The following is a 27,578-nucleotide window of genomic DNA, read 5'->3' as shown; positions in this document are numbered from 1 at the left end:
GAGTAGTGATCACAGTCCATCTGTTCTTTGAGGTGGTAGGTAAGATGTGCCATATAGGGATAGGCCATGCTTTTACAAAACTACAATGTTTGGTGTCCAAATACAGGTTAACAACCACGGCAGTGATATAGAAGCTTTTAAAGAAAATATATTTGGAAAACAGTGCGACCTTGAAAAGCAATACTGCATTTTTAAAGGTTCTAGTTCTGAAGTCAGATAAGGCTAGTTTGGAATTCAAGTTTCCCTAAGTGACTTTATGCTAAACCTAATTTCCTCATTTGGAAAATGTACCTACTTCATATTTTTTGCAAGGATTAAATCAAGTAATGTTTTATAAGTGCTGGGTTTTTCATTATTAGTATTAGTATTAGGAAAGTAACATACCTTATGTATGCAAACAATTTTAGGAAAACTTTCTATGAGGTCTATACATTGTGAAAGGAAATGCAAAAGCTTGAGAATACAAACAGAAAACCTATGAAATAAGTAATATATATATATATATATATATATAGAGAGAGAGAGAGAGAGAGAGAGAGAATTTGCTTTGTAATTTTGCCCAGACATATACTATTTACCAAAATTGAAAAAAAAATCAATCTTAAATTTGGTGATTATGGGAAGTGAAATAAGTCAGACTGAAAAAGATAAATGCCATATGATTTCATTCGTATGTAATATCTGAAAAACAAAGCAAATGAATAAACAAACAAAAAGTAGAATCAGACCTTTAAATACAAAGAATGAATCGATGGCTGCCAGAGGGAAAGGATGGAGGGGTGGGCAAAATGGGTGAAGGGGAGTGGGGGACACAGGCTTCCGGTTATGGAGGGAATAAGTCCTGAGAATAAAAGGCACAACACTGGGAATCTAGTAAATGATACTATATTAGCATTGTATGGTGACAGATGGTAGCTACACTTACAACATAGAGATGTTGAATCACTATGTTGTACACCTGAAACAAATAGAATGCTTATACTCAATTAAAAAAAGATTAAAAAAAATTTTTTCCCTAATATCATTGATGATATTAGGGAAAAAAACCCTACAATGCTGCTGTCAGCACCCTTTAGAGATAACGTATCCTACACTTTATATTATTTCTGGATGGCTCACATACAACGTCATACACAGCCCACGTCTTCTCTACAACAACCCTTTGTTCAACTGTTTTGAATTTCCTTCTATTCTTTACCTCTAGAAAAATGCCAGTTCAAATACTATGTAATCTTTGAACTATTTTAAGTGCCACTTCTCTGGGTAACTTTCTTTGTTTCTGATAAATACGTATAAGCCCTTCCTTCCTAACACCTATAATTCTTCATCAAATGCTGTGTTGCTTTCAATTTTAAATTTTGCATGATTTGGAACTGTACATGATATCTTATTTGAATAAATTACTATGGGTTACTATATTTGTGGGTCTATAGAGCTTGAAAAGTGGTAGCAGTGGGTCTTCTACACACACTCATTTGTATACATTTGTTGAATACATTAAATATTGTCACAAAAATAATTTTTCACTAGATTAAAAGGAATTTCATAGACTGTTGAAGGGAAAAGTACCTGATAGTTTTGAGCATTCTTTTCATAATGTTGTGAGTTAAAAGGAAAGTGAGGGTCTGAGTTTTACTGTAAAATTACAAACAGGAAAAATAAATTGGACGTCTGAGAAAAAGTCATTCTTACACAGAAGAAATAGATAGCAGATAATGCTGCAGCTGAAATGGTTGGTGTATCCACACAAAAAGTGGTGGACCTTGAGGTGTAGCCTGAGTTTGATTTTCAGCTTTTCATTTCAGGAGAGTATTTTAACAGCCTTCCTCAGAGTATTCAGCACTTCTTTCATTTCAGAAGTAGAGATTTGAGAAAAGACCACACATCCCATAGAAATGTATGTGGTTTCACAGTTCTCTGGTGGTTCCTAATCCGTTGTAACGAGGAAGAGCTATATAGGTAATGAATAGAATGAATGTAAATGTCTTACAGAAGGGCACTACTATGCACTATCTTGGGCCAGGCAAACCTTTCTGGTGGAGGGGCTGTCTTGTGCATTGAAGGATATTTAGCAACCTTCCTGGGCTCTGTCTATGCAATGTTAGTAGGATCCCTTCTACATCTCACCAACACTGTAAAGAGCAAAAATGTCTCTAGATAGTGCCAAATATCCTGGGGAGGGGAGGGCAAAATTGCCTCTAATTGAGAACCACTATTTTAGAGAAAACTCCAAAGCGGCTTCACAAAGGTGAATCGGTGCCTAATTTTCTTTAGTATTTATGTAATTACTGAGAGATACGTATAAGGTTGCTAATTAAATTATTTTGTTCAGAAATCTTTATATAATAACATTGCTATAAGGCAAAGAATCACAACTCTTTCATCTACAAAATACTTAAAAATTTCTCAATTGTCCTTGATAGAAATTTGCTGTAGGAATTATTCTGTATTATTTACAGAGAAGAGAAACACCTTATTGAGAAGGGTATGTCAACTATATGGTCACCTAATCTTTGTGAAGGATAGATCGTAATAATTAATAAGGAAATGTATATATTTGTTTTTTAGACATTTTCCCAGTTTTATTAATATATAATTTTTATATATAGTTGATATCTAATACTATAACACTGTATTAGTTTAAGGTATACAACATAATTATTCAGGATATATATATATATATATATATATATAGTTAACATCTATCACTGCACATAGTTACAATTATTTTTCTTGTGATGAGAACTTTTAAGGTCTGTTTTCTTAGCAATTTTCAAATATGCATACGGTATGTTAACTATAGGCATCATGCTATACATTACATCCTCAGAATTATGTATCTTATAACTGGAAATTTGTACCTTTTAACCACCTCACTCAAAAGAATATTTTCATCTGTCAAAGAGGAAAATGATGTGAAAGGGAGATTTAAAAGGGTTATAAAAGAAGAGACAGAGAGAGAGAGAGAGAGAGAGAGAGAGAGGAGAGCCAAATAGGCAGACTGATAGTCTATGTGGTTTATACCTAGAATTTAGTAACAGTGCCAGATAGGTTTTATAATTTGAAGATCATACAGAGTCAAAGCAAATGTTTTGCCAATTTGCAATTCAGCCAGATGAAGTAAAAGGTGATTTTGGAGAACAATAGAAGACACAAAAGTTACTACAAGAAGCACCAATTCCCATTCTAAGAGGGAACAGGAAACACAAATTTATTGAGGTGTGGTTAAGATCAGGGGAACAAGATTCAAACTGTCTAAGTGATTTGTGATCGTGTAACTGGGGTGAGTGACTCCTCTGAGCCTTAGTTTCATGTTCTGTACAGTAAGTCAACCAAGGTCTACCTTGCATGCTGTATGAAAGAGTTCAATGAGACAACACATATAGAACATTTACAATGATAACTTTTACCAAGTATTTGATCAATGTTCATTTTATTAGAAGATTGCTGTGACACATAAATTTGATTTTATAACACACTAGTGGTCCTAACCAGTAGTTGGAAAATATAAAAATCTGCTTTTCGTTTATTCAATAAATATTTAATTAAGGGCCAGGAGTTATTTTAGGGTCAAGGATAAACCAGTGAACAAGACAGACATAATCTCTGCTCTGAAGAACTTGCTTTTCTAAGAATGTAATAAGCACTCAGCAGCACTACTTATGAAAACTAACACTAGAACTTTGCATGTTACAGTGTGAATGTTATAATGTATAATGTTATAATGTTACAATTGTGGTAAACAATGGATATGAATGGTAATAGTACAATTTCTTATATGTTTTAGGAACTATATAAATGTTTATTTGGGACTACTCACAGGAAATAACTTTTGTGAACACATAAAATGATCAAGATAATATTTTGCTTTTACCCAAGGATCCACATAATGCCATGGGCAATGCAAATGACTGTTGCTTAAGTTATAAACCATCTTTGTTCACTCAATATATTATACTGTATGGAATGATACACTATATAGCTAATGATATATTAGTAAGCTAATGTTAGATGTTCCCTTATGATTGATTGTTTCCTTTATTCAGCAATTTTTCATCATGCAGAACAGGCTGATGTTATTTTATATAACCTTAAATTTCTGTTGTATTTCTTTGATTAAAGAAGAGGTAAGGTGTTTCTTTCCTTTCTTTTTTTTATTGGTAAAACATTTGATTTAAAACTTTTTATTCACCTACAAAACCCTTAGTGATGGATAAATGTTGAACGACTGACACTAAATACTTTAAGAGCTTGTGCTTTCAAGAGTGTCCATTAGGTGGTTTAATGATAGCTTCATCACAGATCTTTTCTCTTTTCTAAAATCTTTGTTAAGGGTATAGAAAATCCATTTCACTGGATCAATATCTTTACTTTGATTCAAATCCTGAGTTGTTCAAGGAAAACAGGAGGTGTCCTTCCTTCCCAAGTTCATAAAGCTTTTAAATTTTGAATAAAAATGATAATTGTGCATTAATCTATCTCTTGATAGTAATTGTGCTTGTTTCTAAATGAAACCTACAATTTTTCAGATAAGTACAAGAAATAATGCTTCAGAATAAAGTGTGTTTTCTTTCCACATTTTAGTAATTTTAAAAATAGATTTTAAAGAGTGATATTGTTCCTACAAAAGCATTGGAAAGGAAACATTGGGCTTTTTAAATATCTGCATATTTTACTTGTTTGCTAGTACTGAAAATTATTTTTGGATGAATGAATATATCCCTATTTTCTCTATTCTTCTGCAAAACTTTCTCATTTGCTTGCATTTTGAGAGAAATGAGAAGCAACTCATTCACTTATTCACTCAACACTTAAAGAACCCTTACAACATTTCAGGCATTTTGTTAGGATCTGAGACCATACAATTAAATAGGTTAAGACCTTGGATCTTGAAGGCTAAAAATGTGTTGAATGAAGCAGCCATGTAAAAAAAAAAAATGTGTATTTTACTATGTGCAGTGTTTTATATTAACAGTATACATTCTGTATTATGAAATAATTTAAGCCAAATTACTTGCTGTTCTTTGCCATTTGTATGTGCTTATTATATATTATATATGTGTATTATCTATTATATATATGTTTATATGCTATAAGCATTATATATTAATCATAAACATTATATATTAATCATAAACACTTTATATTAATATCATAAACATTATATATCATTCTATAAGTACATTTATGTTCAATGAGTGTGGTGTTGTTAGAGTTGACTTACTTGAAGACATTTTAAAACAGACATAGAAGTCGTTATTTTCAAAACAAAGAAGTGTCACGTATAAGACAAAGCTAAGATAAATTCAGAGCAGTAATAATGCATTTTACTGACCTCCTTATTTACTATCATTAATTGGTACAATACAATGTATTATGTTAGTAATGTAAAAACAATACAGTAGATATCCCCAAACAACTAAAGAAAAATGCCATTCTGTTTTGTGAAGATGTGAAACAGGATGAAATGAATTCATATTCCATGTAGGAATAGATTATTTCTGAAGCAAGCCTGGAATTACTATTTAAGTAAACTTCAGTTAAAAAAAAAAATACTATCAATCCTGAGGTGCCTGGGTGGCACAGTCAGTTAAACGTTAGACTCTTGATTTCAGCTCTGATCACGATCTCATGGTTCGTGAGTTCAAACCCAGTGTCCGGCTTGGGATTCTCTCTCTCCTTCTCTCTCTCTCAAAATTAAATAAATAAATAAACTTTTAAAAAATATTCCCAATTTTTTGAAAGCAGAAAATCTACAAATAAGAAATATGAACAGAAAAAGAAAGTTTAAAATTATTAACAGATAACTTGGCAAAGGCATGCAATAAAAGGTTTGGATTGTACGGTATTCACTTTCTCATTCCTATTTATACCTTGGTTGGTAAAAAGATTAATGGGCTAATACATGCATAAATTTAAGATTATTTTTAAAATCATTATCTTATTGTCTGTTGTGCATTGTGACACTTTTTAGAAGTGACACTTTCTCCATTTGTTTTGATATATAACAAAATAAATAGTAGAGAAAAATATGTTTACCTGTTGTTTTCAATTATTAAAATATATATTTTGAAGAAATCCTGGAGACTGAAGATTCTTAAATTTAACTCACTTTTTTAAATGACTATAACTTTTGGTTTGTCTTTTTATTGGCTAAGATAACTGAATAAGTATCGGAGTTCTATACCAATTTAAAGACATTTTTATAGAATATTATTGATATTTCACTAAAATAATTTTAACCTAGCAGTGCTTGATCAACTCCCTTATGGATACAACAAAGTGATTGATGAAAATAAAATAGAAGTAGTAATGACGATATCTTTATCATTAAGTAAAAACCTGTTAAAGCACAAATTACTTTTTGTTATTAAAAAAATTCTTTGGGGTACCTGGGTGGCTCAGTAGGTTAGGCATCCAGTTTTGGCTCAGTCATGATCTCACAGTTTGTGAATTAGAGCCCTGAATCTGTGCTAACAGCTCGGAGCCTGGAGCCTGCCTCAGATTCTGTGTCCCTCTTTCTGTGTCCCTCCCCCACTAAACTCTTTCTCCCTCTCTCTCAAAAATAAATAAACATTGAAAAAATTTTAATAAAAAAATTCTTTGAGAAAGAGTCAAGTTTGGGGTAATAATCACATTACTGTTGTATTTGATATGGTAAAAAATGTAATTTTGTGTATATTGTTAAAATGGACTATTTAAAGAGAAATGCTGACTTATGTGGAAACATAACTTAGAATTTTGGCTGATTGAATAAATTTCTTCACAAATGAGTGATACCCCTGCCAAAATCATAGAGGAGAGAAACTAGTTTATTTATGAGATATTTGCATTAAAAAACAAATGGTCATTTTTATAATCATGAAAAGTTGTTATCTAATGTTATCTAACAGAAGATTTATACAAGGAAGAGAGTCAGCACAGAAATTTAATTAAATTAAATATGAGCTAAGAGTATAAGTCTATCTAAGGCTTATAACATGAATATTTAAGATTAATTTGGGGTGCCTGGGTGGCTCATTCGGTTAAGTGTCCAACTTCGGCTAGGTCACGATCTCGCGGTATGTGAGTTTGAGCCCCGCGTTGGGCTCTGTGCTGACAGCTCAGAGCCTGGAGCCTGTTTCAGATTCTGTGTCTCCCTCTCTCTCTGACCCTCCCCCGTTCATGCTCTGTCTCTCTCTGTCTCAAAAATAAATAAATGTTAAAAAAAAATTTAAATTAAAAAAATATTTAAGATTAATTTTACATACAACAGACCACAACAAAATTTGAAGTAAGCACTTTTTAATATTTTAAAATTAATATACCAAACCAATAAGAAAGCATAACAAAATCTTTAGTGTATTCATTCATTTAAGAATTTATTTATCAAGCACAGATTTTCAAGTATTGTGTGAGATACTGAGGAAATAGCAGTGGCTGTTTTAAAATTACATAAACGTGAAAAAGAGAACATGTAGAAGAGGTATCTTTTCTATCACACTTGAGGATAATGAATGAATGCCCTTAGCAAATGATATTTGAGTTGAGATTTAAAAGAGTTAAATAAGCTCCCCCAGAATGGAGTATTCCAAACAATTTGTATAAATGCAGGATGAAACACATTTATTAAAGGACCTGAAAGAAAGTGTAATTATCTGGAATTCAAAGAATGAAAAAGCATGTTAGAAGGCAAGGGAGTCAAGAAGTGTACAGATCACATGAAACTGAAAGGCTATCTTAATAATTGTGCTTTTAATCTTAAGAGCAAAGATTAACCATGCAGAAAACTGATGGTATCAGATTTACGTTTTGAGAAGACAACTTCATTAAGTTCTAAGAGTTAGATTTAGGGGGACAACAATTAACACGAGAGAGACCATTCACTATTGTGGTAAACTAGATAAAAGTAGTAGTCGTGCAGCTATAAAAAAAAACTGAATCGATGTGAAAACTATTCAGGAGGTCAATCAACCAGACCTGATGAACTGATTGATGATAGAAATACAAGGTTACAGGAGGTGTCTGGTGTAAGTAGCTGGGTGGAGGCTGGTTGTATCTATAGAGCTAGAGGTTGCCGGATGAGGAACAGGGAGGTAGGGGTTGGAGACCTTGAGCTCATTTAGGACATAGTAAAGGCACCATGCCTTTTAGACATTCAAGTGGACATGTCTGATAGGTGCTGCATTACGTATGTGTGGTTTGTGGTAGAGAGCTGCTCTAGGATGTAAATCTGAGAATGATTGGTGAGTAGATAGAAACCGAAGTGATGGCTGTGGCTGAAAGGACCCAACCAGAATTACCAGAGAACAAATCATGATCTTGGTGATCTCGGTATTTAGAGGCTAAATTCCAAAAGACAACTCAACAGAATTTGAGGGGCAATAGCCAGAGATGTAAGAGTCGAATCAGAAACATGGAGTGATAGGCTATAGAGAGGGGGGTATTCTTAAACCTAGCAAAGATCATTCTTAGGCATAGAGACTAATCAACATTTTCAGTAAGGTAACTGAAGTAAAATAGAAGAGCATTGTGTTATATCCCTCAATTTTGGTTACTTCAGAGGTTATTTGGTGATCTTACCTTTTGAAAGTTCCACAGAAATGCATGCAAAACATATTATGTGCTTCAGCATTTTCTTATGCTTAAAATTCTGTATTTTGGATATGAAAGGAATCCTGAATCTTGCTTCAGGGAATAATTTGCTATACAAAGTCTCACCTCTAATAAACTACTTATACAAAACCGGCAGAGCTAAGAGAAATCAGACCATATTCTGTTTTCCTCTAGTCTAACAGTTACCCACTGCTATGCATTTTACCTTGCTGGCACAGATTGCCTGTGGCGACCTGCCCATATCCCTTTCGCATATACCATTTCTGGGCACTGAGCAGACCAGGAATGCCAGGGAAATGATAGTCTTCACTTCCTCCAGAGTAATCCTCAACCAAACACTAATGAAAATCGGTAAATATTCCCTAAACACTGCTCTCCCTTGCTCATTGAACACGGTAACTCTGAGGCATTCCCTACATTGTCCCTCAGAGATCCATAGCAGAATTGAATCCCAGTTGCCCACTGTGTAATCTGCTCAAGAGCACACTATTTACTTCCTTCTCTTCCTGTCTCACTTTCTTGTCCTTCCTAATACCACGTCCATAAAAGTCATGTCTCAGGGTCTGTTTGTTAGGTTTCAGTATTTGTCAGGGTTCTCCAGAGAAACAAAACTAATAAAATGTATACATAAAGAGATTTATTATAAGGGATTGGCTCACACATCTAGGGAGGCTGCAAATCCCAACACCTGCAGGCTGAATTGCCAAGCTTGAGACCCAGAAGAGCTGATGATTTAGTTTGAGTCTGGGTCCAAAGTGCTGATAAATTAGGAGAGCTGGTGTTGTTGAGTCTGAAGACCAATTGGTTCAAGACCCAAGAAGAGCAAATGTTTCACTTTGAGTCCAAAACAGGAAAAAAGTCAATCTTCTAGTTTGAAGGCCCTCAGACAGAAAGAATTCTCTCTTATTTGGGGAGGATCATTTTTTTGTTTTATCCAGGCATTCAACTCATCTGACAAGGCCCACCCTCATTAGTGAGTGCAATCAGCTTTACTCGGTCTGCTTATTTAAATGTTGATCTCTTACCAAAGTACTCTCACTGAAATGCCCAGAATAATGTTTGGGCAAGTATCTGCATACCCCTTGGTGCAGGCAAGTTGACACATAAAATTAAGCATCACAGACACCCAAGTTAATGCGATTCTCTTTCCTAGAATCACATTTTTCTGAAATTTCTTCTCCTACTTCTTTCTCTGGAATGAAGCTTGTTTTTATTTGTCAAGATGAAATTACATTTTGCTTTTTATACATGTCAAATTTCAAAAGACAATAGACCTCATTTTCCAGAATCATTCTGGCTCACATTTGTTACCCTGTATAATTGTTAACATTTTGCCTTCCCTTTTTAAAATGTTCTGCTTTGAGGAAATATTACATAGTCATTATAGTCAATAACTGATTCCATAAATGTGATGGTGATAATCGAAAAATTACCAAAGGTAATTTAATCCTTTATTAAATTTTTCTCCCCTACCAGCTAAAGGTATGATGAATATGTGTCATAGTTCTTCAAATTGTTTTTTTTCTCTGGATTATTTCACATTGAAATTATCTACCCTAATATATATGGAATGCTTATGTGCAACCAGGATATTATTGTTGATTATCATGAGTATATTATCTTGTTGAAAGGACTGAAAAAGAATGTATTTAAAACATATAAATAATTTATAAGTATGATATAAGGTCTTCCACAGGATCATAGTTTACCATTTGATATATGACAAGGCTGAGTAATATTTTCCTGAAGGAAGAGAACAAACCTAAAAATTACAGTTGATAGATACTTATCAGTTTCAAAGTCAGAGAGTGAATATAACCACAGGATGGTTCAGTTCTTCCATTACAGGTAAGGGAAGGGAATATAATTGTGACTATCTGGAGCATTCAGAGCCTACTTTGTTATTTGATGAGGATGCAGAGATAAGAGCAGGAGGCAATCCCACGTTGATTGGGATTCCATGTTGTGTTGGCCACACAGTGCTAGGACTAGCAATAAGCAAAACAGATGTAAGAATAAGCAGATGTAATAAGCAATGAGTATGTTTACATCATCTGTGATTTTAAGCTTATTTTCCAGTTCTGCTATGAAATATGTGTCTCTGTGTTGATGAAATAATATCACGTGGTGTGAAAATTATGTCTTAAAGTATTTTTGAATCTTCTTTCACCAAGGATGATTTTAAAATGGAAATAAAATATTTTATAATAATTATGCTGTAGCATATGTAACAAAATGTTAACTTCTAGTAATATTCAAAATAACGATTTTAAATTATTTGCCAACTGTACTTTAGAGCAAGCAACATGTGCCAAATGCTGCATTACTGTATTTCAAAGAGATTCTGCATAATGCTTATGAGACAGTATGCTTATGATCCTGAGTTCTTTGTGGGTTCTTTATTGTGATTCCTGGTATTCCTGCCACAGAAAAGTGCTGTTATTCAAATGTACATAAATGCATTCGGTCCATAATAATAGTATTCATAGCCATCTATAAATAGTCAAAGAAACAATTGTATGGAATGCTTGATATTCATCTGAACCACTTTTTGCAATTTCACTTTTATATTCAGATTTCAGAAATAACACAACAGTGGTGCTCATAAGATATTCAGATATTTTTGTTAGCTTTTCACAGACAGGGTGGTAGCTTCTTAAAATTGTATACTCTGTTTTGCTAACTCTGAGAAATTCCTTGTAAATATACACGATAGTAAGATAAAGCCTGAACCTACACCATAATGTGCAACTATTAAATGTATAGTTTTATGTGTATTTAGTGTCATTTCTTAATATTCCTTTTCATTTTTTTCTAGATACACCATCAGTTAAGATTATACCATCCACTCCTTTTCCACAAGAAGGACAGCCATTAATTTTGACTTGTGAATCCAAAGGAAAACCACTGTAAGTGATTTAATGAGCAATAAAGTTTTTCACTTTTTCTCCTATACTGCTTTGATTTCAGGCTTTAACGGCAGAAATCCACTGTTTTTGTCTTTTCTTGGTGGGCAAAGTCATCTCTAGAACAGAAATCCCCTGAACCATGTCTTCATTAAGTATCTGTGGAAGATTGGTCTTTTACTTTGTCATCTAGTGAAGTTTCTGGGAAGGTTTCCAGCTGTGATTTTTTTTCTTTTTATTTCTAGTAAGATATTTCAACCTGAAAGGAAAGTGGGCTTAATCAGTCACTGTTTATGAGATTGATAGAAGTTACACATTGCTGAACTTCTCCCATGAAAATCTTTGAAAATATTGAAACATCCTCAAAATATCCCCAAGTTTTAAAATTAAAAGGGAAATCATTTTTGTAATAAGGGAAATAACATCTACATTTCTAATATAGCCCCCATGAGACATAATTTGTGAATGTGATATGCTTCAACATTTCCAATTGTAAGGTGATTTCATTATTAGAATACATAAGTTCTAATATCACTTCAACTTTAAATTACTTTTTGGCGTTCATGTTTATAAACATTTAACATGTTTATAAACACAGAAAATGTATTTTTATAAAAAATTTACGTGTGAATTATCCAAATATGTATTACTCAAAGACTATTTGACAGCCATTTGATCATTCTAATATAGTGGGAGTCTAGATTGAGCTGAAAGTCATTTATTTGATTATTTTAAAAGCTTCCAATTAATTTGTATTTCTGTTTAAATTTTAATAGGAGAAATTTAATTGTTTTCAGTATATAATGATAGGGGGCTGCTTCTGTGCAAATCAAGTTAAATTCTTAAAAAAATTATGCCTGATAATATTTGTTATTTAAGTGTATACTTCTTATTATTCCATGAGAAATTTTTCTAAAAGAATTTTAAGACAGAGACTGAAATATCAAATCCTCAATTATGTGGTATTATAATTTTTAACACACTAAGTGAATTCACACTTTTTTTATCAAAGTTTTGATATTTTAAAACTGTTCTCTCCTCCAGTATTTTTTTTCTAACGATAAAAATAATACTGATTTAAAGAACATTCAGTAAATCCATTATTTTTCTTCTATCTTTTAAAAAACACTTAAGGCATTTTAGACCTTGAAAGGAAAAAACTTTCTCATAGTAGCTTACTACATATACACTGTGCAATTCACTTATATAGTTCTCACCTTCTGATAAGCTTAAATTGCTTATAGAAAACATTTTTCTACCACAGTATGCTGAGTGTAGCCGTGCATGTCGGTATTACAGCTTTAACAAGAACTTCTGGCTACAAATTCAGTACTTTCAACTAGAGAAGGAAATGGAATAGACTCTAGTCAGCTTCAGACATGCTTAATTCCTAATTTTTTTAGTTGTGATTCTGTGTATCTAACAACAGAGTTTCTTTCCTAACTTTTCCTTCCATTCCCCCCCCCCGTTGCTTTCACTTATTATTTCCCACAACAGTCTCTCTCTGTTTGCTTCTGCTTCTGTTGTTGTTTTATTTTGTTTTGTTTTTGCTTTTCTTCCTCCTTATAATCTCAGAGGTCAGCATATACATGAGGACACGAAGGAACTCAGGGTGAGGGCATAGCAAAGGAGTTTTGCTTTTACCTTTTCTTCACTGATCTGCCCCAAAGTACATATGTGTACATTTGGAATATGTGTACAACTTAGGCAATTAAATGAGATGACGATGGAAATGATATATCCCTGTTCAAATAGCATCTAATTACCTGTCAATGATCTACTCTTTGGTTCCACATCTACTTCCACCAGTAGAAAGAGCATTTAATTTATGTGAATAATTCATTTGGGAGGTCTACATAATTGGCTCTTTAGGTAGTTGTTTTTCACCAGTTCAGATATGGTTGAATAATTTATGGTTGTGTCCTATTGTGGGTCTCTGTTCCAGTTACCTAGAAATAAGCGTGCGTGTGTATTACTCCTCTGCACTGCAGATGAACAAAAAGTATAATAGCCTTTCATTTATTTATTTTACTTAGTAATACAAAGCTTCCAGAAGTTTGGGAAATAGAAATGCTACCTTTGTCAGAAAAATCCCGATTAATTAATATCATAGCACTTTGGAAAAAGATAAAGGAAATAAGAAAGCACTCCTTATTTTACAGAAACGAAAACTAAATCTCAACAATGGTAACCAAATTTCCTTTATTCACCCAAGTTTAAAATGGATGACTCAGGATTTAAATTCAGTTCAATCAGTGCCCCAGACTTCCATTCGTTCAGCTGTTTTCTATTTCAATTGCCAAGTTTAAATTGTCACTTATGCTAACCAAAGTAACTTTTGAAGAACTAGGATGGTCCCTACAATAATGTTTAGCCCTGAAGATGAACCCCTAGATGCCTGAAGGTGAAAAACTGGCTAGTCTTAAGAAATATTTTCCTTTTTCCATCCTCTTTTAGCAGGCCTTTTTCTACATGCATGCCCTTTCTGGAAAGTTGACAAAAGCCTAACAAACTGACTGTTTCTAGCAGGAGGTTATAACCACACAAAATATCCGTGATTAGTATAATATCTTCTGGTCACTCCATAAGAGTTAAAATGGTCTTTATATTTTATCTTCAACCTTATAGTTCCCAATGTTATATTCTGTATGCTATAGCCTACAAATTAATATGTATTAACTGATTCTCTTGTGCTGTACACTCATTTGCAATTTCCTTTTTATCATTTTCTTTCCTAGTAGATTGCCAGGCCATTGATATTAGAGAAATAGCCATCTTTTTTGAGTCCTTCTCGTCTTTAGGCCACTGCTTCTCTTCTGTTCTTCCGAATCATCTTAAAATCCACTCTTCTGCATTTTCGAAGTAACTATCATTTCTAGTAAATGAAGGCATTAACTTCTTTAAAGACAGAGTAATTCCTAGCCTCTCTTTAGTTTTATTCTATCCCCAACAGTGCCAGATGAGGCATATAGGACAAAAACCAAGGTAAGACTGAAAAGAAATCATTGGATTTTCCCAGAAGGAAATCTTACTGATCATAAAGAAAACAGTCTCACTAGAGCAAGTAGAACAGAAGGCAAATTGAAATGGATTAATCAGGAAATTAGTAGGCGGTGGGGAAGTAAAATAAATGGAAAGGCCACCCATTTCAGAAAATGAATCATGAAAAGTAGAACGGAATGAGAAAAGAAATTTTTGTCAAACAGGGTTTTAAAATAAAAACAATAGTAAGAGAGATTGTCCATATTTTGAGATAGAATTTTAAAAAATCCCAAAGAATGGGAGTGAAAATGACTTGTGTGATATCACATACACCCAGTGGGCAGGCTTGAATTTCCTGTCTTACTCTGGTACTCACTGTCAAAGTTCTGCTCTATTACTTTGCAGGTCTTATACCTGATTCCCCATGTTGTTATTTTGAAACCACGAAAAAGCAACACGGCAGCTTTTCTTCCTATTGGCTACACAAACACTTAATTTCCACTATCTTTACCATTTATGCCTGATGCACCTTGAATAAGCAGGTGAAAAATAGAAATGGATAATGGATATATGATTCTTTTTCATCTTGTACCTTTAATCCATGATCAAATCTTTATTGTTTCTTAAAAAAAATATTTGACCGAGGGGCGCCTGGGTGGCACAGTCGGTTAAGCATCTGATTCTTGATTTCAGCTGAGGTCATGATCTCATAATTCGTGAGTTCAAGCCCTGTGTTGGGCTCTGCACTGCCAGTGCAGAGCCTGCTTGGGATTCCCTCTCTCTCTGTCTCCCCTGCTCACTCACTGTCTCTCTCTCAAAATAAGTAAATAAACATTAAAAAAAATATTTGATGTATAATTTCCTGAAGAATGAGTTATTCACAGTTATTAGGCATATGGATAGTAGACAACATAACACTACTATCTTTTGTATAAATCATGAAATGATGGCATGGTTCAATTAGTACTGAAACTCATGTTCCTAACCTGCCCTCCTGTATGCTAATGTTGTTTTCCTTGTTCTAAATGTGAGGGCCCCAGTGACTGTTTATGAACAATCATGCCTTATTTGCCTGTTTTGGATGGAAGCCTTTTGCTGTTTTCCTGTGGAACAGCTGCATAACTTGGGCCAGGACCAAATTGTTCCAGTTGACATTACTATAGAGGCATTGTATTCTTTCCTTAAAAGAGAGATTACTGTACATGTCTGTCTATTGTTTTAATTTTAGTTTAAAGTGAGGACAGAGCTAATGCCAACCACTTTTCTTTCAAGTCCCCAGAGTTTTTGCAACCTTCTTCTTTCTTTGGCTGAATTCCCAGACAGCTTTCAGGCAGCAGCATTCTCCATTTATAGAAGTAGAGAAAGAAAAAAGCTGTTACATTACATTAAAGTCATGACCTTAAAAGGTATGGGGTTGCCCCCCCACCACAAGCTATAGCTAAAGAATCATCATTTATTTTAATCAAATGTTTAACACTATGTAAATTTGCTTCACAAAAGCAGTGGGACATTTTCAGTCAAATAAATGTATATTTGGCATTTAATCTATAAAAGAAAATAATTATAGGTATGGACAAACTTTTCTGTGTATCCAGCATGATGTTTATGTTTTGCTTACTATTTTACCTTCTGATAACCACAATTTTTCTTATGTTTTGGCATAAATCTAATATACATAATAGCCTAGCACAAAACATCCCTTGTTAGGGACAATTATGTGTCCCTCTAAAATGGGACAAAATGATTTTTAAAATGATCAAGAATTTAAGAAGAAATCTGATAAGAACATATTGATGCATTTGATGCACTTTCCTATTAGCATAATAGAGATGAAAATGAGATGTAAATTAAGGCAAAACAGTTTTATTATATCAAGCCAGTTTTCTCAGCCTAAAATGACATTTTTACAAATCATAGTTTATTTATTACTTGTCATACAATCTAATCACAGCCAGAAGAAATGACAAAGTAAACCAGGAGTTAAAGAAAGCCAGTCATCATCAGAGTGAAATGTTGTAGGCCAAAACTGGACAAAAACGTAAATTTTGAAAAAAGAATATTGATCTACAGTAATAGCAATGTCATACCATTTGACCTAATGCAAAATAGATATTAATTACACGATAGTTATTTCTCTACTGCCATCTATGTTATAGAAAGCTATCTCATTAACCATCCAGGTCTGTATTTCTGTTCAGATATGATGCCTAAGTGGTCATGCTCTGGGGCATTAAAAGCTGTGGGGTACATTAGAAAGAGAAACACAAAACTAGGTTTGAATTACAAATCTCTGGATATCTGTGGCCTGAGTGGATTTGAAAAAGTCATTTAGCGACATGAAGTATTTTATTTTTAATTAATAAACTTTACTTTTCAGAGCAGTTGTAGGTTCACAGTGAAATTGAGTAGAAAGTACAGAGTCCCCATATACCCCCATCTCCACACATGTTCAACATCCCCTACTATCAACATCCCACAAACCATGAACCTACATGGACCTATCATTTTTAAAACAAAATCCATAGTTTACATCAGGGTTCACTCTTATTCTCTAAAAATTAATAGAATTGAATCTAGTGAACAAATTGTTTTAAAGATTACTAACAATGTATATGGAATTTCTGCTTCTAAGTAAATTTATAATAAATAATAATCATGAAGATGATAAATTATGATTTTTTTCAAAGAATTACAGATTCTATATCTTACCAAATTTTAAATTTAGGAGTCTTAATTATATATTTAATACATATGCTAATATTGGACTGCTATGGTAATCCTAGAAACTGAGTTATCATCTCAAATTTCTTCCATGGCTCCGAAATTCAAGGTTCCATGCAGAATGAACACGCTCTAGGACAATGGTCTGTGACTTTCAATAGCCTGTTTGAACAGCAAAGGTATCTATCTATACCAGAGTCATGGTTGATTGAACTGATTGAGCAACATGGCTATGTTAGCTGAGGTTAAATGGTAATAATGAGGTAATAGAAGAGAGGCAGAGGCATGAACCCCTGTCAGGGGCAAAATATAATATAGCTTGAAATGTGAAACTGGAAAATACTGAGCCACAGGTACAGTACCTTCATAGTGCTAAAGGTAGAAAAAGTTTTAGAGTAATTCGAATGGGCTGGAAGGGATAGAGAATGAGTTCTGGTCCCACACACGTGAAAAAGGCTACACTCCAGAGCACTTCTGCTGGGATGAAAGAGAAGTTATAACCAGTTAGCAAGTTTTGACCAAAAGCCAAAACAGGAGATCTGAAAATCTTACACAACTGAAACTGAGTGAAAGGCATGACTCATGAGTGTTTGAGAATCCAGGGTCTGTGATGTATAAAACCTTATTTTGATATGGCTTCCCAAATTGTTTTGTTTATTGTGTTATTTAAACCATGCAACTATCTTGTTGTAAAACACTTACAAATTCATAATCATTTCTAGTTTGTAGAGATAAGGAAATAAGGAAAATAAGTCTTGTGGGGTTATATGACCTTTTCACACAGCTGATAAATGGTAGAACTGAGATTACAAACATGCTTTAAAAAAATTTGACAACAACTGGAACACCTGTGTGACTCAGTTATTTGAACGTCGGACTTCAGCTCAGGTCATGATCTCAGGGTTTGTGAGTTCGAACACTACATTGCACTCTCTGCTGTCAGCATGGAGCCCTGCTTGCACTCTCTCTCTCAAAAATAAATAAACGTTAAAAAAATTAACAACACTAATGGTTATGTTTTCTTGTTTACCCAATGTTTTCAGTTCTCCTATTTTATTGATTTTTCACAATAACCTGGTCAAGTTGGCAAGAATGAGAGCTCTCACCAACTATTGGGAAAGCCTATATTTCAATCAAATATGTAAAACAAAATGTAATTTATAACACAATTAGCACTTATGTAAGCTCAAACCTATTGGTATATCTAAGTATTTCTAAAGAGCTTCTAAATATATCTAAATAACTTCTGACTAGATTTTATGATTCAGTATATTTGTTTTCTTATGACATATATGACTTTAAAAGCAGATTATATTCTTAATTTTATATATCTTTAAGAAGATTAGGACTGCAGGTTACAACCACAAGGCGATACCAATGCAAATGCAGTGTGAAGTTCTAAAGGTTGAATAGAATGAGCTGGAAGTTAAAAGAAAACACTCTTACAAGTCTGTTTTCTTAAGTGCTTTGCTTACAATATCACCAAAATCATTGGTGGAATAAATATCATGAGGGCCTCCTTACCATTTAGATACTCTCACAATGTCAGTTGTTGGCATAATAAAGGTTGCGGGACATTTACATTTTGTTTTGTTTTGTTTTGTGTTTTTGTTTTTGGGTTTTTTTTTGTTTGTTTTGTTTTGTTTTGCTTGTGTTTGTGTTCCAATATCTAGATTCAACTTTGACTTAATTAATTAAAGGCCATATAGCCAGTTTCTTCTACCATGTTTCCAAAGGTATAAAAATTGGGAAATTAGCTCTAAGTTTTCATAATTAAAAAGCCTATATATTCATGTGCTGTCCTTCCCATATGAATTTCTTTTCTGAGGCTCATATGGTCTTTTTCTCCCATCTCATGGCTTCAAAATTTAATCACACATTGACTCTCTGGAAACACACAAGTGGTTATCTTGGAAATGAGACCGAATATATTTGGTTTTGTTTTCGAAACAAGAAGCTGACTCTCAGTACTCTCCACTGCTGTTATTTAGGCTGGGCATCTGTAGTGTGTTGGGCACTCAGTCATTTTCAATTAAATGTTCCTATGTCTTGCAAAAGTCCCATAAGAGCATGCAGAACCACGATTATAGATCCATAGAGGAAATGTACTTCTTGAACATTTCTAGGTAAGCAGTTTTCTTGCAACAAAAAGCCAATTATTTTGAGGGATTATGTAAATGTTCATTGGGAAACTAACACAAAAATGTCTCAGTATGTTTACGACACCATTGTGGAATGATGCTGTCATATACGTTGATGAGATTTTCAAGATGTGGACTTTTAGGCTCATGGGTTTAAAAATCTGTAGGTTTTTATGTATTAATTATGAGATTACATCCTAGTATTTTACTCTTTATCTAAAGATATATAAACATTGCCTGTGTGTTTATACAAAAACAAGTTATCAAAATGGTAATTGTAGGAAAATTGCAGAAACAAAAATCACTCCTAATATTAGAAAAACCTAAAATTCTAATACTATACCTCATCCTTTTTTTATATCTCATCCTTAATTAAAGAAAACATTAACCTTTGCTCAGCAAGTGCTATTCATTAAGATTTGTTTTTTTATACTTGCAATTTTTAAAAAAAAATTATTGATTGATTTGTATTTAAATTCAAGTTAGTTAACATACAGTGTAGTCTTGGCTTCAGGAGTAGAACCCAGTGATTCATCTCTTACATATGACACCCAGTGCACATCCTGAAAAGTGCCCTTCTTAATGCCCATCACCCGTTTAACCCATCCGCCCAATGCACCCCCTTCCAGCAACCCTCAGTTTATTCTGTGTATTTAAGAGTCTCTCATGGTTTGCCTCCCTCTCTGTTTTTACTTTTTTTTTTCCTTCTCTTCCCCTATGTTCATCTCCTGAGTTTCTCAAAGTCCACTTATGAGTGATATCATGTGATATCTGCCTTTCTCCAACTGACTTATTTCGCATAGCATACCCTCTAGTTCCATCCACATTGTTGCAACTAGCAAGATTTCTTTCTTTTTCATCACCGAGTAATATGCCATTGTGTGTAGGTATGCATAGATAGATAGATAGATGTCATAATGTTAGAGCTTAAAATACCTCTGGTGATCACAAGTTAACTTACAGAGAAATAGATTATTCTGTGCTTGTGTTAAATATTTTGACTATTATGTTTGCATAATATGTGAAGGAAACAAAATGTGGAAGCTAAAATTAATTCTTAAAAGTGAAATAGAAAAATCTTTTTTTTCAGCTAAGTATCCAAAGCATTCAAAATATTCCAATTTAAGAAACAAAAACCTTTAACAGCACTTCTCAGTTGTGGTGAATTCATTCTTCTTAGAACTCTTTCTTTACTGTTTGTGCCATTCACCTGATTCTATATATATTTACTTTAGAGAGGATGGGCCAAATCAGTAACAAGGGCATTTTTGAGACAACAAATCTGAGAACACAGTAAAATATCAGCCTTGTTCTTTTGAGGGAAATGTAGAATAATAAATACCTTTCTCCTTTGAAAAGATAAAGCCATTGTCTAAAGGACACTAAGAAGGAGTCTATGTGTACTTTTTATAAAACAAATTCAAAACAAGAGGTGTTCTTAGTATATAATGAGGATAAAACCCTAAAAGTGCTAAAACCACATCAGTTAGATTCTAAATTAATGTTGAATATTCATAATCAAATAGAATTTCTATATGCTAATTATTTTGTGGGTTTTCATAATGCATTGGTTTCATAAAATCTATCTTCCACAAAGATAAGTGCTCGTTCACATATGCCATTTGTCTGGTAGAACACTTTTCCTTTATTAATTAATTAATTAATTTATCTATCTATCTATCTAATTGAAGCATAGTTGACATATAACATTATGTTATTTTTAGGTGTACAGTATAGTGATTGGACATTTATATACATTATGATATAAATGCTCACCACAGAGAGTATAGTTACTGTCACCACACAAAGTTATAATATTATTGACTATATTCCTATACTGTACTTTATATCCCATAACTGTTTTATTTTATAACTGGAAATTTGTATCTCTTAATCCCCTTCACCCATTTTGCCATCCCTCCACACCCTTCCCCTCTGACAAACACCAATTTGTTTTCTGTATTCATGAGTCTTTCTGTTTCGTTTGCTTTGGATTTTAGATTTCACATATAAGTGAAATCATACATTATTTGTCTTTTTCTGTCTGACTTATTTCACTTAGCATAATGCCCTCTGAGTCTATCCAAGTTGTTGCAAATGGCAAGATTTCCAGCATTTTATGGTTGAGTAATATTCCACTGTGTGTATATGTATGTCTTTTTCATCTATTCATCCATTGATAGATTCTTAGGTTGCTTTTGTGTCTTGGCTATTGTAAATAATGCTACAATTAATATAGGGTAACATATATCTTTTTGAATTAGTATTTTCGTTTTCTTCAGATAAATACCCAGAAGTAGAATTGCTGAATTATATAGCATTTCTATTTTTAATTTTCTGAGGAAACTCCGTACTATTTTCCATATTGCCTGTACCTTTTTACATGCCCACCAACAGTGTACAAGGGTTCCTTTTTCACTACATTGTCACCAACCCTCGTTATTTCTTGTCTTTTTGATGATAGCCATTTTAACAGGTGTAACGTGATATCTCACGGTGGCTCCGATTTGGATTTCCATAAGAATTAGTGATATTGAACACTTTTTCATGCCTATTGGCGATCTGGTCTTTGGAGAAATGTTTATTAAGTTCCACTGCCTGTTTTTAATCTGTTTTTTTTTTCCGTGTTGAATCATATGAGTTCATTATATATTTTGGATATTAATCCATTATTGGATATAACACTTGCAAATAATTTCTCCCATTCAGTAGGTTGTCTTTTTGTTTTAATGGTTTCCTTTGCTGTACAGAAGCTTTTTAGTTTTATGTAGACCCAATAGTTTATTTTTGTGTTTCCCTTGCCTGAGGAGACAGATAAAATATATATGTGTGTGTGTGTGTGTGTGTGTGTGTGTGTGTGTGTGTGTGCATGTTTTATGGTTTCAGGTCTTTCATTTAGGTACTTAATCTATTTTGAGTTTATTTTTGTATATGGTGGAAGAAAGTAATTCAGTTTTGTTTTTTTTTTACATGCAGCTGTCCAGTTTTCCCAATAGTACTTATTAAAGAGACACTCTTTTCTTCATTATATATTCTTGCTTCCTTTGTTATAGATTAATTGACCATGAAAGTGTGGTATATTTCTGGGCACCTTATTCTGTTCCATTTATCTATGTGTCTGTTTTTATGCCAGTACCATACTGTATCATTTACTCTATTTTTGTAGTATAATGCAAAATCTGGTAATGTGATACCTCCAGTTTTGTTGTTCTTTCTCGAGATTGCTTTTGGATATTTGGGGTCTTTTGTGGTTCCATACAAATTTTAGGATTATTTGTTCTAGTTTCATGAAAAATGCTATTGGTATGTTGATTATGAGTGCATTGAATCTATAGATTGTTTGGGGTAATATGGACATTTTACGGCATTAATTCTTTCAATCCATGAGCATGGAATATCTTTCCATTTATTTGTATCATCTTCAATTTCTTTTATCAGTCTCTTAAAGTTTTCAGAGTATATGTCTCTTACCTCTTTGGTTAAACTTCTACTTAGTTTTTTTTCTTTGATACAATTGTAAATGGGATTGGTTTCTTAATTCATATTTCTGCTAGTTCCAGATTAGTGTGTATAAATGCTACAGATTTATACATATTAATTTTGTATCCTGCAACTTTACTGAATTCATTCATTAGTTCTAATAGTTTTTTTGCAGTCTTTAAAGTTTTTTATGTGTAGTATCATGCCATCTGCAACAGTAAAACTAAGAACATTCTTCTTCTGAAAGCCACATACTCAAACAATCTAAAGACATTTTCTTGCATTATACAGGTTTTTACAATGTGAGGTATATTGATTCGATTTTTCACATATAATCTCAATTAAACAGAAGCCCCTAACCTTCACAGTTTGAAAAAAATATAAATGGCAAGCAATGCCCCAAATTGTAGAAAATATGAATATTTACAAAAGTCTCTAATTAGAATAGGAAGAATCTGCCAGTAATTAATAATGGCTTTATTGCTCAACTCTTGCAAATTCAGAGTACCAGAAATGTTTGGGATGTTTCAAGGAAAGAAGAAAGAAAAGAGAACCAAAATAAAAGTAGGAGAAGAAAACAGCAACCACTGTGACTTGTGACAAGCAGATGTCCCTGAAATGGTGTGCTATCACCATCTTCAACTTCATCACTAGCACTCAAGATCAGAGTATAGGGATGAACATTGTGAGGTGACTATATAAAAACAAGATTAAAAATATAATAGCTGTGCAGCTCTAGGACAAGGAGACAGGCCGTAGGAACTCTCACTGTGGGTCGGTGTTTTTCAAATTGCTGGTTGTGTCATAAGAATGAGTCATAAGATCAGTTAACAAATTGTTTTTGAAAGCCAAACATAAAATAGAAAATAACAGAATTGCAAAGGTAAATACAGAGAAATAAAGAAGAAAAAGAAAAATAAAGAAAAAGTCACATTGCATTAAAAAGAGCAAGCTTTTATTTCCTGTATGTGTTTGTGCATTATGTAAGGTTATAAAATATATTTTTCAGTGGATCACACCTCAGAAGGCTTGAAAATAATTGTATTAACACCAACTGACATGCAGCTGAAGTCTAAATCACTTCAGTTCCTCTAAAACAATCAGTATACAAAAATGTATGTTCAGACTGAAGAGATCATAGCTCAAAAAAAAAAAAAAAGCCACTAGAATGTGATGTTAAATAATGCAGATAAGTTTGATCTTTTGAGAAGGATTTCATTCAAATGATTAAAATATACTTTCAAAAATTTAAGTCTGAATTTCAGTTTTATTCAGCATTGCTTTATATGGAATATTTAATTCCCCAGCTACCAGATAAATGATCTGCATTTTACCTTTATCTTTCTAAGACCATTGGATTTAATATTAGTAAAGAAACAAGTCATGGAGCAGAAGCAGTTCTATAATAGTAACACAGTGTTTAACATAAGCATTACATCTTATAAGGTTAATTAGCATTATTTTTACAGTAGTACAAGTAATGGATTGTAAAGAAACTCTTATATGGAAAATAGGATCCCATCATTGTAATATAATGTACTCTGGAACTGAATGGGTTTTAGGCATCTGATTAAGATGCTTATAGATACATTGTATATGGCAACAAATTGTCCTTTTAATATATGTTGATTAAGTGTTAGATTCTGAAAAACTTAGATTCTTAAATTCTTGATTTAAAAAAAAAGGTGAAAATGTTCCAAAACCTAGCTTAGCCAAAGGAAGATTTCAGAAGTGGCTAAGTTTCAAATAAGTTGAAAAATATTTTCTTAAGCGTGGTCGTTTTTATATATATCATGGTGATTTTAAGCTTATTGTACATACACAGAGGAATTTATTATTGCTTAGATCAGGGAATGGATGTTTGCTCAAGATTTCTTGATCTTTTAACCAGGAATTAATATTTTGTATTTACCAAAGAAAAATGTTAAGTATAGATAAGGCATGGGTAATTGTTTTGCTTTAGCGCAAAGCCCTTGAGAGATTATCTTGAGCATTTGTCACAATCTTGAATATTTTTCCTTCAGTGCTAAAATCTGTCACTCCTTCAGGATCATAGCAATCTTATCTTTTCTAGAGATAATCTTTTATTTGTTGTGCCATAAATTGGCTGGAATTATACAGTTTGCAGTGTGACTGCATTGTTTCTCAAAAGCGTTAAAATAATCATCAATGAACACTATCTTTTCAGTAAAAAGTGGTCCAGGATTTCATAGACACTCTCAAAAGGGCCATTATTTTCAAGTCTTCTAAACAGCACTTCCCTCTTGCATATAGGTTATTTTCTGTTTCAACTACAAGCTTTTAAATTTGGAGGCAAGGAGAGCTTTAAAAAAATAAAAAACAGAATCAAGTAGCATATGCTCAGATTAATCAGGATATAAGTCCTTTTCTTATTTGCTACTGAGGTTTCCAACATAAATGATGAATTTAACACTGATGTTATTGTCCTATCTAAATCTAATCTTTCATGTTATGAGACTTCTGCTTGACACTGCAGTCGTGTAATAGTTTATTTCAGGAATTTACATGAGTGAGTAGATAGATTCAGAATCAGAGTGTCAACCTGCAATTTAATGGAAGAAGTAGGCTTGAATTTTCCACTTCAAACTGACTTCATTTATTACTGCATTAAACACCTTTGACCCCGTCAGACAGAAGTAGTTTTGGTGATATTTGAGTTAGGGGTTTCATTGTTGAACTTTTTAAACAGGAATCACTGAGATGCTCAAACTGCAAATAGAAAAAAAAAAAAACAAACAATACAATTCATTGCTTTTCTTAAAAAGAATTGTGCAGGTTAGGGAAATATCATATCTATGCTGGGCAAAGACTAACCTATAAAAATTATGATGATAAAGCATCTGATTGAAGAGCATGTCCACAAACCACTAAACACAAAAGAGCATGGAGACCAGTAAGGAAAAAAAAAGGCTAAGAAACTATTTAACAATTTTTCCCTCTCATACAAAACACACAAAGGCATACTTATTAAATAAGTCAGTACAAATAACTGCAAAAACCTAGAAATACAATGGAAGATTATATATTTAAAAACAAAATTGTTTAAAATTTCTTTCATCTGTTTAACTTCTTCAAGCCTCTCCTTTTTTTCTTCACTTACTGTACTATTTCAGCCCTAAATATTTGAAATATGAGGGCAGAGACAACTTAAATTATGATATTAGCTGTATCAAAATATAAATTTTGTAAAAATACATATTTTAAATGTTATATTAAAAAGTTTTAGAAGGCAAAAAATGTATAGATCTAATCACATATTCTAAATAATATTCATAATGATACATATTTTCACAGATCAGAAAAGCAAACAAACTTTGTAAATGCATCAAATACTCAAAGATACAGAGATAATATTTACTTTGACTTTAAGTTTGGTTTTTTTAATAATATAAAATTGTTTTTCTCATTGCTTTTCATGCTTATTCTTGCATGATGACTTCAAGAATGGTATTTAAAAAAATAAACCATTTACCCTCTCCTCATTTTTTCTTCACCTTGTTTTGATGTTCTGATAAAGACAAAGAGAAACAGAAACATTTGTTTCATCATGCCTGGGAATTAACCAAATAAGCAAAATGGATGGGAAAAAAGAAAACAGAAACCTTGATAGCATTGAAGACTGGTTAAAGAGAGAAGTAGGTGGTAGAGAGGAATTGAGGATTAAAGGTAAATAGTGGATTCATTAGCTAGGATTGGAAGATTTGATGTGATGCTCAGTGAGCTGAGAAGATGGGAGGTTATGATTTAACTACTTGAGATTTTTCAGCCTCATAGTAGTGAAGTAATAAAGATGACTAAGTTTAGTGTGTGACCATGACTGAGGTTAGGCTAATAAAATAATTATCAAATATGAGGGGATGAGGAAACTGAGGGATCAAGGTATTGATGGGTTATAAACGTAAACGTTTAAGTCAGTGAATTTTTGAGGAGATTCTTTCTTGTTTATATGACATTATTCTCTTTTGACTTCTCTCAGACCTCTTGGACTTCATTCTCTTTCTTTCTTCATCCTGTAAGTGAAAATATTCCACAATATTCAGTAATCTATCCTTTGGTTTTCCTGCTTGAGCTTGGCTCCAATATCTCTCTAAAATAAATCCAGTTCTGCCCTCAGCCCTGATTTCTAATTTCTCATTTCCTTGTTGCTGAATAAAAATGTATTTCTTGATTTTCTTCTAGCACTTGATCTCAGCATATCCCAAAGTGAAATCATCAACTTTCCCTGTCTGCTATATCTCAATTTGTTTTTATCATGATTTATTTTTTGTTTGTCTATTTGTTTATTTGGCTGGTTGTTTGGCGGCATGTTGGTTTTACATTGTTATTTTTTTTCTTATTTAGGACTGAGATTTCTCCTGTTACACAGACTGGGCACCATAAAGAGAGTAGCTCCTCTCTCTTCATTAACACCGTACATTTTCTCATTCCAGGAAGTTGTGTTTACTTTCCCAAGAGTTATTCTAATATCTTCTGCTTTCCTTTACCACTCCAACTTTATGTAGGACATGGTTTTCACTCTTAAGGACTCTGTATATGGTCTCTTTATTGAACTGCGTTTTTCAGATATTTCACATTGCTATACTTAAAGGAAACTCTGATCAGGAATACTCACTTCTTAAAAGCCTTAGCATAGTACTTTTATTTTTCATAAAGCACAGATATTTTAGCCTTGCATCCAAAGCCAGGCTTGAGTTATGAGCTAAAAAATATACAGTTTTTTTTTTTTTGGTTC

The 27,578-nt window shown here is 33.0% G+C and overlaps 1 protein-coding gene across 2 annotated transcripts in view; it reads left to right on the top strand.

The window, feature by feature from the left end:
* CADM2 (cell adhesion molecule 2) overlaps positions 1-27,578 on the top strand; it is a 335,754-nt gene that overhangs the window by 195,325 nt on the left and 112,851 nt on the right. For both annotated transcript variants that reach the window (XM_058731712.1, XM_058731711.1), the window contains exon 6: positions 11,414-11,504. In XM_058731712.1, coding sequence (XP_058587695.1) covers positions 11,414-11,504 — 91 coding nt within the window. The remainder of the gene's footprint in view (positions 1-11,413; positions 11,505-27,578) is intronic.

The sequence above is a fragment of the Neofelis nebulosa genome, chromosome 5 (genome assembly GCF_028018385.1).
Source record: "Neofelis nebulosa isolate mNeoNeb1 chromosome 5, mNeoNeb1.pri, whole genome shotgun sequence".
Lineage (NCBI taxonomy): Eukaryota > Metazoa > Chordata > Mammalia > Carnivora > Felidae > Neofelis > Neofelis nebulosa.
The sequence above is the reverse complement of the archived record's forward strand: the minus strand, read 5'-3'. Positions and strand labels throughout refer to the sequence as shown.